Below are 18786 nucleotides of genomic sequence, written 5' to 3'. Positions count from 1 at the left end.
GTCGAGTCAATTCCAACTCATAGTGACCCTATAGTACAGAGTAGAACTGCCCCATAGAGTTTCCAGAGAGCACCTGGTGGGTGTGAACTGCCTTAACCACTATGCCACCACGGTTTTCTCTTTGTGTAAAGTTTTTGTTTTTAGTGAATAATTCAATCTCTTTATTTCTTGTTGATCTATTCAGGTTTTCTATTTCTTCTTGAGTTAGTTTGGTAGTTTGTGTTTTTATAGGAATGTATCTATTTCAACCAAGTTATCTAAATTGTTGACACAGCTGTTCATAGTATTCCCTTACAATCCTCTTTATTTCTGAAGGTCAGCAGTGATGTCCCATTTTTCATTTCTGATTTTAGTAATTTGAGATGCTCTTTCTCTCTCTCCTCGTTCAGTCTAGCTGAAGTTTTGTCAATTCTGTTGTTCTTTTTAAAGAAATCACTTTTGGGTTCAACGATTTTGTTTTTCTATTCTCTATTTCATTTGTTTCTGCTCTAATCTTTATTATTTCCTTCTTTGCTTGATTTAGGTTTAGGTTTACCTTGTAGCTTCTTAAGGTGAAAAGTTAGGTCACTGATTTGAAATATCTGCTCAATTTTAACATAAGCATTTTCAAACATAAGTTTCCCTGTGAGTACTCCTTTAGCTTCATCCCATAAGTTACAGTATGTTGTGTTTTCACTTTCATCTTCTCAAGATATTTTCTAGTTTCTCTTGTGCTTTTATCTTTGACCCACTGGTTATTTAGGAGCATTGGTCAGAGGTTGTACTTAAGCCCCAAATGCCAGTGAAGCTCTGTCCTCTGATTTGTGTATGGCTTGGAAAATGCTTTCAAGTCTATCTTATGTCCTGTTCTGATTGCTCCTTAGTGGGTGCATCTAGTACATGTATACAACCTTCCTGATCCTAGGACTGACTATGATTCCAGGAGGGCTCTTCTTGGCTGTCGTTTTTGCTCTGCCATTTTGCCTGTTGCTACTTGTATCCTGTAGCTAAAAGTGCTTTCTTAACTGCTCTCCACCAAGATCTCCATTGTTTTTGGCAATACCCGTAGAGTTGGAATTTACCATGCTTTGTTCCAAATAAAGTCAGCTTCCTTGGGTAGAGCTGTGGAGTTCTTCATCCTGAAAGCCTGCCTCTCTCCCTGGGCAGAACTTCTGTCACTGCACAAGAACTGGAGGCAGGGAGAGAGGCCTATTTCTGGAGTGAAACCTCTGCTATATGAGTTGCTACTGAAGTGGTGGGTGGTGGCCCCTAGTCTTCTTGGCTTGCCCTTCCCAATGTGGAACCTCTGCCCTATGAGCAAGCTGGGATGAGAGCAAGAGGGGACCAGCAGTCTCGGTTTGCTGCACCTGGGGTAGTGCTTCCACCCTACTAGCAGGGGCTAGGTGGGGAAAAAGTGAGCTAGGTTGGGAAACAGAGACCCAGTCTTCTCAGGTCTGCCTGGAATAGAGCTTCTGCAACTGTACTGGGAGGGACTGGGCAAGACAAGAAACACTGGAAGCCTGCCTCTCCAGGGGTGAAGCTATAGCTTTAGACTGGGAGCTAGGGGAAGAGGGAACTCCCATCTTATTGACTGCACCTGCCTAATTAGAGCTCTTTAAGTTGTTTTCATAAGACAGAGCTTGGTGGCAGGGGGAGCAGGTTGTGTTTCAATGCCACAGACTCTTGCTGTTCTTTTTTAAGTTTTAGTAGGTTTTCTTGCATGTATTCTCCATTTGCTCTATGCCCTGAAACAATATCCAGAAACTTTAAATGCTTTTTATTTTATGTATATTTATACACACACACACACACACACATATATACATATATGATTTTCTTTAGTTAAATGGTTATTTGCTGCAGAGAGTCCACCATGTTCGCTTCTCCATTTTGGAAACTTGTCTCCCATATCATATTTTAAAATGTTAATAAAAAAAATGTTAATTCTGGCCCCTAAATCAATCTTATTCATTAATAAAATTATTCTTCTATTTCTACTCCTTGTTGTTTCAAATATTTATTTAAACATAATTAAAATGTCCCTGCTCCTCTCCTTCCACCGCTACAGTGCAATTCAGATTTTTCTTTTTGTTTATCCTTTTAAAACATCAATTAATTAGTCATTGGTATATACATTACTCAAAAGTTCTCTTAAATACCTAAATAAATTACATCCACTAATTTTCCCCTTTGTCCACATGCTTATGGCTATTTTAGACCGTATTGTTTACCACCCATATACGATCTGTCATGTATTGGAGATACTTATATATGAAACTATAGACTATTATAAACCCCTTCATTGTTTCCCTCACTGCTCTAGAACAGTGCCTTTTATATAGTAAACACTCAAATATACGTAGAATGAATGAATAGCAAGGGATTATTTCCTTTAACAAAAATAAGCTGTCTTCCCCTAACAGGTTATGTCTGGTTACATACTGGCCCAAAATATTATTTACTGCAGCTTCCCTCCTTCCTACATTTGTGAGGATCAAAGTTATTTCCAATGACACCTCTGAAGCTCCTGCTAGGTCATACAATCTGCACCAACAGAACCTTTAAAAACTCTCTTGGATAGTATATGCTTATTTTACCTAGAGATAGAGAGCTGTACTACATGACCCAAGGGTTCTTACCAGCTTCAGGTTTTGATAACGAAAAAGGAGATCTCTGTAACTCTTGATGAAACATATTATTCTATTAACACTGTCTTACCAGAAACTATATATATTTTACTGAGCTCTTCAGCGCATTTCTACCCACACCCCCACCAACAGAAAATGCAGACTCTACCCAATCAATCTGAATCCCCCATAGATGTAGCTTTAAATGACATAATCATAATCATTATCTCAACCTACATAACATGTGACATCAGTAGCCTCTAGTATCACGTATCTCTTTTTCTTGTCGTAATCTTTTTTCAACAGATTAAAACCACATCTGAACAGTCAAAATACTTTCCTTTACCTGTCTCCTACAGCAAAAACTCCACTCTGGATACAGCAGTTTCATAAAGACACATACAAAAATTCCAATACCAAAAAACCCACTGCCGTCGAGTTGATTCCGGCTGTAGGAAATTCCAAGAGACTGATAAAGTATGCCACCCAATGGATGCACAGTATACTGCACTCATAAAATACACACAAATAAATTGGCGCTTATAATCCACTTAAGGTTACGGAAAACCACTGAGTTACAAAAGAAACACTGAAAAAGAAAAAGTGACCACAGCAGGAAAGGATGGCCTTCAAAGAGCAATGCCATCTGATGCTGCAGTGGCAATGGTGAAACGGGCATCTCCAGGAGATACACACGCTAGCAAGGTAACAATGTGGTCCAAAATCACATAGCACTTATTCTACACCCCTTCCAACCTATAACAGGAATTGGAAAAGGAAGGATGGGTACAGGGTAGGATTAGGTTCAAGCTCCCGAGAGTAAGGCTGGACTATGTTTCTTACTCCCTTGCTGCATAGTTCAATCTTAGAAATTGCTCCTTCAATATGATTCAGATTCAACCACTAATTACTGAGCACCTACTATATGCAAGGAGCCTGGTGGTGCAGTAGTTAAGAGCTCGGCTGCTAACCAAAAAGCCAGCCGCTCCTTAGAAATCCTATGGGGCAGTTCTAGTCTGTCCTGTAGGGTCTCTATGAGCTGGAATCGACTCGACAGCAACGTATTTGGTTTGGTTTTGGTTACTATATTCAAGGCACTGTTCTAGATGCTTTCATACATATTCTCATTTAACTCCTTCAGTTTTATTAGTTTTGCTCCTACAAGCTTACTTCCTCTCTTGAAGCTGTCTGTTCCTGTTCAGGGGGTCATGGTGCCTTCCAATATCTGCTGGGATTAATTGTGGAAGAATCACTATGCAGATATAACTACTCACACCTGTAGAGATATCTGTCTAGGCAAAAAGCTGAAAAGATTTGCCTAAGAAGCAAAAAATAGGGAAGAGAATCAGTAATGTTGGAGGGGGAGGAGGGATGCCAGGAATAATTTTTACGCTATCATGGGTTTCATTGCCTTTATCCTACAATATGCTTAGAAGATACACAAACTGAAAAGGGTCATTGAAAAGTTCACATCCCACTATATAAGAGTCACATTATCAATAACGATAGATGTTTTTACTATTAGAGAGCAACTCTGTGCTAGCCCTATGGCACAGCCCTGCCAGAAGTGAGAAGCATAGTAGAGAGGAGAAAGCAAGGAGTCACAATTAGGAGTCTTGAGTTCCAGTCTCATGGCAGTATCGGGCAGCCATATCTTTCCATGCTTGAAATACTCCTGATATCTAAGAAAAAAATTATGCTCATTCCTGTTATAAAGACTAACAAAATAATATTGATGAGGTACTTAACAATGACCAAGTAAAGCCCAAGACTAAACTTATATTAGTAATTTACTTCAGAAAACAATGAACTGAAAGGCTTACCTAATGGCACAGATAAACTTCTAACAGTTGTTTTTATACATGGCCAATATCTGCTAAGCCTATGAGGCCCCAAGAAGACTTCAACATCCATAAACTTAAGGAAAGCATTTTTTATGCTTGTCAAAGAGTTTTCACATTCATTATTTCACTTGCACAATTTCCAACATAATGTGAAAACATAACCACACAAAAAGCATTCAGCAAATGATCACCTCGAAAAAGTAAAAAAATAAAAATATACTTGACATAGCTGCTAGTTGGAATTTTGGAAGAATTGGGGGTACATGCGACACACAATTCTATCAGCCCCAAATGGTGTTTATCCTTCTGAACTCCATGCTAGGCATTAGTAAAAACAAACATGATAAAACATATCAACTTGCTCTACTGGAAAATGGACCCTGAGGCTTACTATTGAAGACACACTATGCTTTCACCTACCTGGAACACTGGAATACACCAGAGTCCAGAGGCTTCAGTTGAAGAGGAGGAGTTCTGCTTTCTTCTTCAACGGATGGAGGCGGGTGAGGGCTATCAATTTCCTCATATCCAATTGTCTTGTTATTAAATCCAGCCATATCCTGAACTGTAGGGATCTTCGGTATATTAGTGAATACCTAGCAAAGAAAGAAATGATTCATAAAAATCTCAATTTCAAACCAAGTACCAAAGATGAGTCAATCCTTCTGATGCTGGGAAAAAACACTTGACCAAATAAAAAGAACCTGTTTTGTATACAAAACAAACAGTGCGCGGTAAGGTACACTAGAACACTGAACCCAGGCAAGTTCATTTAACGACCTTATCAGATGGAGACCAACAGATCTCCCCCAACTTGCTTATTGGCTCCTAGAGTTATCCCACCCACAACATAGGCCCAGGCACCCTAATCACCATCTTATTCTCTCTTGTGACCCAGTTTGAGGCTGGGTTTTCAGTCCTCTAAGATATCTGATGAGGGTAGGAGTAGAGGGAAAAAGCCTTGCAGCAAGAATGTCTGTGCCGTCTTTGGAGAAATGCATGCAAGAGACTAACATATATTCATAGTACACACACAGACATGCACCTGGGGTCTTGTGGGAGAGACAGCTTATGAAGATAGTATGAATGATTAAAATGAAGGAATACAAAGGGAAGGTAAACTGAATGAGGACAGAGCCATCCCAGAAAATCTCTCAATCTCTAGATTAGACTATTAAACCAAGACATTAGAATATGAAGCCTGCTTATTCATATGCCTGGTCTTGGCAGCATATCAAAAGAAGAACTACTATTAAATTGCCTCTATCCTCACCAGTGCGACCTACCCTGATAAAGTAGGCGGAAGGTGAATCTAACATGCAACTAGTGGGTCTCTCTGGGAAAGAGGGTCAAGAGAAAAATCATGCAGAAAGACAAGGTTGGGTCAGGAAGATATATGGGTGCTATGGCGGCTGTCAGGAAAGGAGTGTCCCTGAAAGGACGGCCAACCTTACTGCACCCTTCAGCGTCCGGAGCTGGGCAACCATGTCCGAGAGACAGTGCTCCTGAAAATTCAAAACAGCAGAGTCTTTATAAAGCCAGCCAGCCTGAAAGCAAGGATGAGGGAGGGGCACAAAGAACCACCCCTTCTTCCTAAGAGGAAGGAGGAAGGAATCACCCCTGAATCCTGGCATCCTAAGAAAGGAGACTGGGAAAAACCAGACACTCAACAGGAGCAGCCTGTATGAGGATGGAACACAATTCTGAATATTCTGTGTCACTGAATGTGTCATTCACACTGTCCAGAATCAGCACTGAATCCAAGTCTAGGAAATAAACGTTGGTTCTTTGAGTTTCCCTGAAAGTTATTTAATGATCTGAGCATAGGACCTCAGTAACAGTAGATCAAAGTCAAACCAAAAAAAGCTCCGATGAAAAAAAGATCACCAGAAGAAATGGTTCATTCTTCCTATGCAGCTTTCAAGATTGCTGCTGCTTCCTTCAACCTATGTCCACTGTTGGGGAAAATTTTGAGTGAGTAAAGGAAGGGGATGGTCTGTTTCTCACCTGGTGGTTCTCATTTTCCATAGGCACCTTCTTCTCAACAGTCTGATCTCTAGAAGATAAAACTGTTATTTAGTTCACTCCTGAAATTTCTCAGTTTGAAATGGATTACCGATCATAGATTTAGATTATAGTGTCCCTTCAAAATTAGAAATACTATCAGCTCCATTGAGTAACTAAGGTTCCTTCCTGAACCATGCTACTGAAGAGAGATTTAGAATGCCCCACCAAATAAAAAGGGACTAAAGACTAATTGGGGTTAAAAAAAAAAAAAAAGACAAAAACCACGTACTGTGGTGGCTTGCGTGTTGTGATGCTGGAAGCTATGTCACCGGTATTTCAAATACCAGCAGGATCACTCATGGTGGACAGGTTTCAGCAGAGCTTCCAGACTAAGACAGACTAGAAGAAAGGCCTGGCAATCTACTTCAAAAAATTAGCCAATGAAAACCTTATGGATCAATGGATCACAACAGAACACTGTCCGAGACTCGCTTGCTTTGGACACGTCATCAGGAAGGATCAATCGCTGGAGGAGGACATCATGTTTGGTGAAGTAGAGGGCCAGTGAGGGCGAGGGAGACCCTCGGTGAGATGGACTGGCACAATAGCCTCAACGATGGACTCGATCATGCCGGCAACTGTGAGGATGACGCAGGACCGCACAGCGTTTCGTTCTGTTGTACATAAGGTTGCCATGAGTTGGAGTCGACTCGACGGCAGCTATCTATCTATCTATGTAAATACTAGTTGAGACATTCAGAAGATGGTAAGAAAAAAATAAAGAATTGGAATAGCAGAGATGTGAGGAGGGAAATCATTAAGAACTAAAATCATCATCATCATCATCTGTCTTCTCACAAGTCCCCCATCCTATTAGGAAGGCTCAGGCTTCCCTACTCTATGATATAGAACACCATCTTCAGGAATACTCAACTGTTTCTTAGCTTTGCTCAAGTACAGGTCTTCATCAATGAGTTCTTGTTCCTCTGGAACAGAGCATCTCCTGCAGCAGAGAGAAGAAATCATCTATTTGAAACAGAATATGCCCCTTTACCTTTACTTTCTTTACACACAGACGAGGCAGGTTAACAATTCTCTCATGTTATCGAGTTCAGATACCACCCACATCACAACACCTGCGTGCAGGCTAGCATGTAGCACCTCTTTATTTCAAAGAATAACATCATATAATTATTTTGGTGTATATATATATCACCTTTCTCCCAAGATTTTCCAAAGTATTTGACAGCTACAAAATTCATATTATGGTAGACAGAAAAAAAGCATAATCTCTATTTTTACACAGTAAAGTTGAGGTGTAAGAGAGACTTGCTTGAGGTTCCACACCAAGGGAATATTGCTGAGACTACAACCCAGGTCTTTTGTCTCTCATCTACTAAGAAATTAATTCCCGCAAGCCACAGTCTAGAAGCATGAAGATCCCTAAGAGTAGGTAATGATTTCCTGAAGAAGAAAAATCAGAAGCTATGATAAATGGAGGGCACCAAGAAGGGACTAGAAGATTATACTGTCAAAAGAACAGAGACTAGGAAAGAAGAGGAAAAGAAAGATCCTACAAATCAATCAATCAACACTTGATCTATGTAAAGCATGAGGAAGAAAATTTTAGGAGTAAAAACGAAAAGTACTAGAAAACTTACTCAATGGCCAAAAGTAATCTTAGAAGCAAATACAAAGTAATAAGAGTTTTATTATTATTAACCTATGTCATACCTATTTTATAAGGGGGCAAAGTGGCCTGGAAGGCTACATCTCCCCGACTAGGTGTAAACTGACAGAGGAGATACAGCATTCAAAAATGAGACTTCTAAGCACTCAGTCCCATATTCTAATCACACTATCCCATTTACGCTCCGTGGAGAGGCGTTTAGGCACATCTAGAAACTATGGAAAAATGCTTACACATTACAGATCTAGACTTCATTTATTTAATTTCCTCCATTTTCAGACTTTTATTTCTAAAAAAACATACTCCATTTTAGTACCTATCCTGCAAAAAAAAGTTTTTAAGAAAGTCACAGCTGAATTGACACGAATTGACTCTTTATTATGAACCTATGTAACCACTAAGTCAACTGAATAAGTATTTGTTAAATTAAAGTTTGCAATTCAATAGATATGCCAAGCACTACATTAGATGTTAGATGCTGCAAGGGGCAGAGTAAAAAAAACAACATTCAATGTACAACAGGTACTATAACAGAGATTCAAGCATAATAGGCATAGGAAGAAAATCATTGACTCAACCTGGAATGTAAGGCCCTTGCTCTCAAAATGTGTAAAATCTCTTGAAGGGCCAAAGCACAGACATACAAAAAACATCCAAAACCGTACGTGAAAAAAACGTCAAGAAGGAGATAACAGGAAATCCAAGAGGAAGATCACTAAACTACTGTCAACAGGAAAAGGGTTGCAAAGAAGACTTAAGCTCCCAAGATGGACGTGATTTGGATAGGCAGTTGGAATACCCCAACATAAGCAAAAGGAACGACACTATCAAAAAGTCATGGAGGAGTAAATAAGCACGGCACATGTGGGAACTGTGAAACCATAGGCCTGGCTAAAGCGCAGGGTTTGTGTTAAGGTACAGTGGAAAATAAGGCTGGATAAGTAGGGTAGAATCGGTTGTCACTGGTGCTTAAATGTCAGGGTGAAGAGTGTGGACTTGAGAGGAAAAGTATTTTAGAATACAGAGACAAATTAGAGGTTATCTCAGAAATAATATAGAGTCTTAGAACTTTACCTGTATTTTGGATGGGAATTATAGTAACAAAACCATCTTGCAGGTAATGTAGATGGATCAACCTTGCCAGGAAGCTTCCTCCATTTAAGACACTCATCACATTGTACCCACGTCTGGTCGGGAATCTTCCTGAATGGGGAAAAGTAAAAGGGTGACTGTGTATATCCTAGCTCTGAGCTTTAGCTTACATTAGAAAGACATACCCTAAAAGCGAAAAACATAATTTTATATATGAAATGTGTTAGAATCGTTACAGTCTACCTGTTGCCATCGAGTTGATTTGATCCCGACTCTTAGTGACCCGACAGGACAGAGTAGAACTGCCCCACAGGGTTTCCCAGGAGTGGTTGGTGAATTTGAACTTCCAGCTTTTTGGTTAGCAGCCCACAGATCTTAACTACTGCGCCACCAAGACTCCTGTTATAGTCTAGTTGCCTAAAATGTATATATTTTGTACTTCACAGACAATGATAGAACTATACCAGATATGGATATGAAAAATTACATGGTGAGCTACCATTACTTATGAAAGTCATAATATTATCCAGAATCTCTTGCTTTAAGTAAACAACAGAATAATTTTAACTCTAAAATGTACTAAATAGAAAACAAATTTTATATATATGATAATATTTCCAAGGATTAAAACCCAGAGAATCCTTGTTTGCTTCCATCCAATCCCATGACAGGTTTAAAATCCATTTATGAGGGTCAATGAAGTATTGTCGTCAAAACATCTCCCCCAGTTCCTGCAAAGACTGACTAATCCTTTTTTTTTCCATTCAAAAAAGCTTTTGTCTAATCACTCTAAGGTATAAGTGACTGTGTTATGCTAGGGGAGAGGGACAGGGAAGTAAGAGTTTTACGAGTAGAACCCTGGAAGTGTTTTATCTTCATAATTTAACAAAAATTGTTGGTCTGGAGCCAGCATTTCTAGTTATAAAATTTAATCAAATTTCTATTAATTTCTTAGATTAATTTTGGCAATATCAATCTAATAAAACTTTGATCGGTGTATTAAAAACCCACTGCTCTCGAGACGTTTCTGACTCATAGCTACTCCAATCTAAATTTTATTACATTGATATTGCCAAAGTTAATCTAAAAAATTAATAGAAATTTGATTAAATTTTATAATTAGAAATGCTGGCTCTAGACCAACAACTGGATTAAATTATGAAGATAAAACACGTCCAGAGTTCTACTCTTAAAATTCATGGCTCCCTCCCCCTCCCCCAGCACAACACAGTCACCTACACCTTAGAAGGATTTTGTTTCCTTGTGAAAGGAGGTGGCCCATATACAACAGGAGTAGTCAGTACTTAAGGTATAAAAGGTAAACTGGAGTAGAAAGGGAGAAAACTGGAGAAAGGACAAAGAAAGAAGGTAGAGGGGGTACCTCAGGCCAATTTAACTAACATGTAATTAAGCCTAGGGGGGTTTTGCGTATTTTACATTTATATTGGTCTTATAGTGACCTATATAGTATAGGGTCGCTATGAGTTGGAATCAACTCAACGGCACTGGGTTTTTGGTATAGTAGACCTTTTAATAGAGTGGCGTAGTTCTCTTATCTTAGTTTGATATTTTTCTATCTTTTTAAATAGTGTTTTCTTTTTAGTTATAAAAGTAATATAAGCTCATTAGAGAGAAACCAGAAAATACAGAAAGACATAAACATCAAAGTTTTAACTCATAATTCTACCGCTCAAAAAAAAATGTCCTCCTCTTTTTTTAAAACTCAGTTTTAACAAAGAAAGCTTGTACACATTTTTGGATATATAGCTTTCCATTTCCCAGCTCCAGGCTGCTCCAGCTTTGAAACCTCTAAGGTCAGGCCTGACCTCTGGTGTCTGTATATTTTCATATGGCCTCTGTTTCAGTTAGAGCCAGAGCCAGCCAAAACACAGATGCAGTACAACTATTTCAGCAGTAATGGGAGAGGAGAGGAAAGGTCCTATTAGCTTTGGTTCTACAGAGGCATTTGCACAGAAGACTCTCTTGCTACTATTACTCTCTGGGGGATAAGTTTATTTAGAGGCAGCAACTCCCTGCTCTGAGTTACATGCCAACCATGGTAGATCCTTCCATCCAGGCAGATAAGAGAGGCTTTTAAGCTTACACTTGCCTTGTGTAGGTAGTTGAGAAGACTGTACCATATTCCCTTCACTGCATCCCGCCAGAAGAGCAAATCAGTTAAGAACTTAGGGTTGGGGGCCCAACTGCTAATATTTGAAACTTGGCTCTACCACTTAATACTTGTATAACCTTGGGCACATTACTTACGCTCTCAGTGTTTCAGACTCTACATCTGTAAAGTAATAATATCTGTCTATCTCACAGGGTCGTTGTGGTGATTAAATACATTATTACAGGAAAGAACTTAGAACAGCGCCTGGCATGGAAGTAAGCACTCAATAGATAATAGACTGTACTCAATAGTGAGTAAGTATTCAATAAATAATAGATCACACTAAAAAAATATTTGTTGAATAAGTACTCAATAAATAATAGCTATTACAATTCTGCCATCAGAAAGGTTGTATACATACACACACACCAGCAGCATATGGTTTCACTGCATTAATGGCGGCTAATTTGAAACGAAAAATAATGGCATCTCATCTTGATTTCATTTATTTGAAAACCAAGGAGACTGGAAATGAGCTGAGATCTTTACAATAAGATGGCCATATACTTACAGGAGTCATTTAACTTGCATTTGGAACAAAATTTCATATGATGCATTTGTCTGATGATTCCCATTAAAAAAAACAAAACAAAACATGTGCTTAGCCCCAAACACACTTTGAACCTTATAATCTTTGTCTTGATGGTGGCGTAACTGTGTATGTATTTACTCATCCTGTGCTCTCTGTTATGCTCCTTCCCTGGCCTACTGAGGCATTTCGTCCTGACCCATAGTTCTGTGTGTCTTGGATTCAATAAATTCTACCTTTTCTCTGATATGCTGGATTCTAGTTCTACTGTCAAATACCTTGGTCCAGTTCTAACAATGTGTACCAGAAATAAAGAAGGGAAAGTTTGCTAACATTTCTGAACACCTACTATATGTCAGCCACCGTGGTAAGAATTTTCTCTCACCTCATTTAATACACTCAGAGGTGAAGCAACTTACTGTCGTGGAATGAACTGTCCCCCGATCCCCCAAAATAATATGTTAAAGTCCTCATTTCCAGTACCTGTGAATGTGACCTTATTTAGAAATAGCATATTTACAGTTTTAATTAGTTAACACGAAGCCATACTGGAGTACGGCAGGCCCTAATTCAATATGACCGATGTCCTTATAAGAAAGAAAGACACACAAACAGGGAGGCACACGGAGGGAAGACAAAGGCAGAGATTGGAGTTATGCTGCCACAATCCAAGGAAAATCTGGGGTTATGAGAAGTTGAAAGAGACAAGGAGAGATCTTCCCCTAGTGGCTTTGGAGAGAGCATGACCCTGCTGACGCCCCAAATTTGGACTTGCAGCCTCCAGAACTAATACAATAAATTTCTGTTGTTTTTAGCCACCTATTTTGTGAAACTTTATTACAGCAACCCTAAGACTCCAATACACTTACTTACCCAAGCTCACGCCAACTATTAAGAAGCAGATCCAGATTTTCAACTCAAGAGTGTCTGATTTAAACGCCCATCACCTTCCACTACATCACACTGACTGTAGGAGAGACTGGCAGTTCTAAACTTGTCATATTTATGACCCAAACCCCACAAGTTTTAAACCACAATGAAGAGGTTTAGAGAATGATGCAATTACTACCTGTGATTTCCTATTTTCAGTTCGTTAAACCTCCTGATGTGAAAAGCACCATCTTATCCTAGTTCCTTCGATTTCCTCTATGAATGTGACATCTAATGCTTTCCTAGTCTATATTTATTACTCACGGTCTTGACCTGGCTATGGCTGAGCATTCAAAATTCTCTTGAGATGTCTTTTCCTTCCAATAAGCATTAAGCTTCTGAGCAAGGGCATTTATTGTCAACCTGAAAGAAAAAGCAAAAAGAATAAGCATGTCAAGGTTCAGTGCTTGTAAAACAAATTTGGGATTTTTGAGAGGCTCCCATTTAATAGAAGCTGACAATTCAGAATATTCAGCATACTTCTGAACATCTGCCCTTTCAGAAACTAAGATGGGAATCCACTGTCTTTGCAAATTGCTTGTCAAAATGACCAAGTTGTAATGTTGAATAATGACTTTGGTTGAAAAAGTAAAATGGCCACGAGAAGCTGAAACAGAGGCAAGAAAGGATCATTCCACAGAAGCTTCAGAAAGAGCATGGCCCTGCCACACCCTGAATTCAGACATCTAGCCTCCGGAACAGCCCAGGAAACCCTAATGCGGCAGCTCTACTCTGCCCTATAGGGTCAACTATGAGTCGAGATCGACTTGATGACACACAATAGCCTTCACCACTGTGAGAGAATGAACTTCTGTTGTTTTAAGCCACCCACTTTGTGGAACTTTGTTACAACAGCCCTAGTAAGCTAATATACTTATTCTCCCACAACCTACCAATGTGCCTTCCATCAAGTCACAAATAAAGAGCTATTCCATTTCCTCTTTAAAAACCAACCTTTGATGGAAAATAGATTGGTAGTTGCCAGGGGCTGGGGGGAGGAAGAAATGGGGAGCAACTGCTAAAGGACATTTAGTTTGTTTTCAGAGTGATGAAAATGTTCTGGAAATTAGATAATAGCGATGGTTGCACAACTTTGTGAATACACTAAAGACCACTGAATTGTATACTTTAAAATGGTATATTTTATGGTATGTGCATTTTATCTCAAATCAATCTCTGTTCTCATGTATTTTTTTAAGTCAGGTTTATTGACGTAAAACTTATATACAGTAAAATTTACCCCTTTTAGTATACAGGTCTATCAGTTTTGAAAAATGCATACAATAATGTTTTCTTAGGCTGGGTTCTCTAGAGAAGCAAAACCAATAAACCGTAGAAATATATAGAGAGATTTATATCAAGGAACTGGCTCATGCGGTTGTAGAGACTGGAATGTCCCAAGTCTGTGGATCAGGATAGAGGCTTCTCCCGATTACGTAGCCACACGGGGCGGCAAACCCAATATTGGCAGGTCTTAGAGCAGGGCTCTTGCTGTGAGGCTGTGAAGATCGATAAATCCCCAAACTGGCAGGCAAGACCACAGGTAAGCTGCTAGCTCAACTCCCAAGAACCGGAGGTCAGACGAACAGGAGCCAGCTGCAGGATCCAGAGTAAGTTAAAGCCCCCGAGCCTTGCCAGAATGTCCACTTATATTCAATGCAGGCCACACGCCAAAGGAAACTACCTTCCAACTGTCTGGCTACTCACTGCAGATCCCATCATGGAAATAACCACATTATATCAAATCTCATCATGGAAGTGATCATAACATCATATGACTACCAAACCACTGAGAATCACGGCCCAGCCAAGTTGACACATGACCTTAACCATCATACACGTAATCACCACCTCAGTAAAAACACTGTTCTCATGTATTATGAAACCCATTTCTTCTCAGGTTTGTGGACATTTTCCCCACAGTTAACCCTTCTCTCCCCCCACGTGTCCGTCAGTTTGACATACTGTGGGGGTTTGCGTGTTGCTGTGATGCTGGAAGCTATGCCACCAGTATTCAGATACCAGCAGGGTCACCCATGGAGGACAGGTTTCAGCTGAGATTCCAGACTAAGACAGACTAGGAAGGACCCCGCAGCCTACTCCTGAAAAGCATCAGCCAGTGAAAACCTTATGAACAGCAGTGGAACGTTGTCTGATATAGTGCTGGAAGATGAGCCCCCCAGGCAATGACATCAAGGACATCATACATGAAGAAAGCAAGAGGTCATTGAAAAGACAGGAAAAAAGGAAAGGACCAAGAATGGATGTCAGAGGAGACTCTGAAACTTTCTCATGAATGTGAAGCAGCTAAAGCAAAAGGAAGAAATGATGAAGTAGAAGAACTGAACAGAAGATTTCAAAGACAAAGTAAAGTATTATAATGACATGTGCAAAGAGCTGGAGATAGAAAACCAAAAGGGAAGAACATGCTCAGTGTTTCTCAAGCTGAAAGAACTGAAGAAAAAATTCAAGCCTTGAGTTGCAATAGTGGAGGATTCCATGGGGAAAGTATTAAATGATGCAGGAAGCATCAAAAGAAGATGGAAGGAATACACAGTCATTATATCAAAAAGAATTAGTCGATGTTCAACCATTTCAAGAGGTAGCATATGATCAGGAACTGATGGTACTGAAGGAAGAAGTTCAAGCTCTTCTGAAGGCACTGGTGGAAAACAAGACTCCAGGAATTGACGAAATATCAATGGAGATGTTTCAACAAACGGATGCAGCGTTGGAGGTGCTCACTCATCTATGCCAAGAAATATGGAAGACTTCCTGGCCAATTGCCTGGAAGGGATCCATATTTATGCCTCTTCCCAAGAAAAGTGATCCAACCGAATGTGGAAATTATAGAAATTATAATATCACACGCAGGCAAAATTTTGCTGAAGATCATTGAAAAGTGGCTGCAGCACTATAACAACAGGGAACTGCCAGAAATTCAGGCCAGATTCACAAGAGGACATGGAACCAGGGATATCGCTGCTGATGTCAGATGGATCCTGGCAGAAAGCAGAGACTACCAGAAGGATGTCTATCTGTGTTTTATTGACTATGCAAAGGCATTCGACTGTGTGGATCATAACAAGTTATGCATAACATTGGGAAGAATGGGAATTCCAGAACACTTAATTGTGCTCATGAGGAACCTGTACATAAATCAAGAGGCAGTTGTTTGGACGGAACAAGGAGATACTGATTGGTTTCAAGTCAGGAAAGGAGTGCGTCAGGGTTGTATTCTTTCACCATACCTATTTAATCTGTATGCTGAACAAATAACACGAGAAGCTGGACTATATGAAGAAGAACAGGGCATGAGGATTGGAGGAAGACTCATTAACAACCTGCGTTATGCAGATGATACAACCTTGCTTGCTGAAAGTGAAAAGGACTTGAAGCACTTACTAATGAAGATCAAAGACTACAGCCTTCAGCGTGGATTGCACCTCCACATAAAGAAAACAAAAATCTTCACAACTGGACCAATGTGAAACATCAAGATAAACAGAGAAAAGATTGAAGTTGTCAAGGATTTCATTTTACTTGGATCCACAATCAACACCTATGGAAGCAGCAGTCAAGAAATCAAAAGACGCACTGCATTGGGCAAATCTGCTGTAAAGGACGTCTTTAAAGTGTAGAAAAGCAAAGATGTCACCCTGAAGACTAAGGTGCGCCTGACCCAAGCCATGGTGTTTTCAATTGCATGTTATGCATGTGAAAGCTGGACAATGAATAAGGAAGCCCGAAGAAGAACTGACGCCTTTGAATTGTGGTATTGGCAAAGAATATTGAATATGAATATACCACAGACTGCCAAAAGAACAAAAAAATGTGTCTTGAAAGAAGTACAACTAGAATGCTCCTTAGAAGCAAGGATGGGGAGACTGCATCTCACATACTTCGGACATGTTTGTCAGGAAGGATCAGTCCCCTGAGGAGGACATCATGCTTGGCAAAGTACAGGGTCAGCAGAAAAGAGGTAGATCCTCAATGAAGTGGATTGACACAGTTGCTCCAACAATGAGCTCAAACATAACAACAATTTTAAGGATGGTGCAGGACCGGGCAGTGTTTCATTCTATTGTGCATAGGATCGCTATGGGTCGGAACCAACTCAATGGCACCTAACAACAACATCCCTTCTCTCTGGCATCTCAACTTTCTTCTTTTCTACATGTTTCTTTCCTTCTGCTTTCAAAACACGTATACTGCATCCCTGTCCTAATAAACAACATCACAAAAACCTTGGCTTGACTCTGCTGTTCTATTACTCTCCTTCCTTTTACTCCCCCAAATCCTGGTATATGTGGTCTATACCCACTACCTCCTCTTTCTTCTGTCTTATCTCCTACAATCTAGCTTCCACCAATGCCTCTCCACAACTGTCCCAACTTCATTATTCTATCAATGATCTTGCCGTTATCCTAGTCTACTAAATTTGAAACGTGAAAGTAATCTTTGATCCGACCCTCTCCTTAATCTCCCTGATCCCTTTTATCAATATGTGATTGAATTCTACTGATTCTTCTTTCATAGTATCTGTCATATACTTCCTTTTTCACAGCTACTCTTATTTCAGATCTTCACCTCACACCTACTTTATCTCCAAAAGCCTTCAATCCTTCCTCCAACCCATCCTGTACCCTATTTCCAGAATTATCAAATGATGTAATTTATGTAAAACACCTTCTAAACCATAAAGTGGCATACAAATATAATATTCTATTATTAATATTCTTAAGATACAGTTTTTTCAAGTCACTCACTATTCAAGAATATACAATGAATTCTCATGGTCTAATGAATCAACCACTCTGCTCAAAGTCTCCTAAGACAGAAATTCCCAAACTGTCATGGTTCATGGCACTCTTCATGTCTCAAATTTTTCATGATGTCCCTAGGTAATATGTAAAAAAAAAAAAATAAGTGGTTAGGCCCAGACAACTTAATAAGTATTTATATTCTAAAACTTAGTATCTGTTTGAAAAAATAATACACACAAGTAGAAAGAAAAATATTTCTATTTTATTCCTGTTGTTGTTGTTATTAGGTGCTGTTGCGTCAGTTCCAACTCACAGCGAACCTATGTACAACAAAATGAAATGCTGCCCAGTCCTGCACCATCCTCACAATTGTTGCTATGTTTGAATCCATTGTTGCACCCACTGTGTCAATCCATCTCATTGAGGGTCTTCCTCTCTTTCAGTGACCCTCTGCTTTACCAAGCATGATGTCCTCCAGAGACTGGTCCCTCCTGATAGCATGTGCAAAGTATGTGAGACTAAGTCTTGTCATCCTTGCTTCTAAGGAGCATTCTGGTTGTACTTCTTCCAAGACAGATTTGTTTGTTCTTCTGGCAGTCTGTGCTATATTCAATATTCTTCTCTAACACCACCATAATTCTAAGGCATCAATTCTTCTTAGGTCTTCCTTATTCATTGCTCAGCTTTCACATGCATATGAGGTGACTAAAAATACCAGGGCTTGGGTCAGGTACACCTTAGTCCTCAAAGCGACATCTTTGCTTTTTAACACTTTAAAGAGGTCTTTTGCAGCACATCTGTCCAATGTAATACATCATTTGATTTCCTGACTGCTGCTTCCATGGGCGTTGATTGTGGATCCAAGTAAAATGAAATCCTTGACAACTTCGGTATCTTCTCTGTTTACTACGATGTTGCTTATTTGTCCTTTAAATTATACAGCAAGGTGGTATTAAGGATGTAGATTGAATTAACGTTGCAGATTGAATTAAGGTTACCAAGGAGCTGACCTTAAAGTAGGGAGATTTCCTGGATTATCCAATAAAATCACAAAGGCCTTTAAAAGTAGAAGATGGAGGCAGAAGAGTCAGAGTCAAAGAAGGAGATGCGACCAACAATAAAGCAAGAACACTGGAGTGTGTAATATAA

At 39.6% G+C, this 18786-nt stretch overlaps 1 protein-coding gene across 3 annotated transcripts in view; it reads right to left on the bottom strand.

Moving 5' to 3' along the window:
• Positions 1 to 18786, bottom strand: part of MORC4 (MORC family CW-type zinc finger 4) — a 59287-nt gene that overhangs the window by 14271 nt on the left and 26230 nt on the right. For 2 of the 3 annotated variants that reach the window (XM_049873153.1, XM_049873151.1), the window contains exons 10-14: positions 13136 to 13234; positions 9222 to 9350; positions 7392 to 7460; positions 6458 to 6506; positions 4871 to 5046 (exon numbers count right to left, since the gene is read on the bottom strand). In XM_049873153.1, coding sequence (XP_049729110.1) covers positions 4871 to 5046; positions 6458 to 6506; positions 7392 to 7460; positions 9222 to 9350; positions 13136 to 13234 — 522 coding nt within the window. The remainder of the gene's footprint in view (positions 1 to 4870; positions 5047 to 6457; positions 6507 to 7391; positions 7461 to 9221; positions 9351 to 13135; positions 13235 to 18786) is intronic. The other variant, XM_049873152.1, reaches the window with a different exon arrangement.

Source organism: Elephas maximus, chromosome X (assembly GCF_024166365.1).
Source record: "Elephas maximus indicus isolate mEleMax1 chromosome X, mEleMax1 primary haplotype, whole genome shotgun sequence".
Taxonomy (NCBI): domain Eukaryota; kingdom Metazoa; phylum Chordata; class Mammalia; order Proboscidea; family Elephantidae; genus Elephas; species Elephas maximus.
The sequence above is the reverse complement of the archived record's forward strand: the minus strand, read 5'-3'. Positions and strand labels throughout refer to the sequence as shown.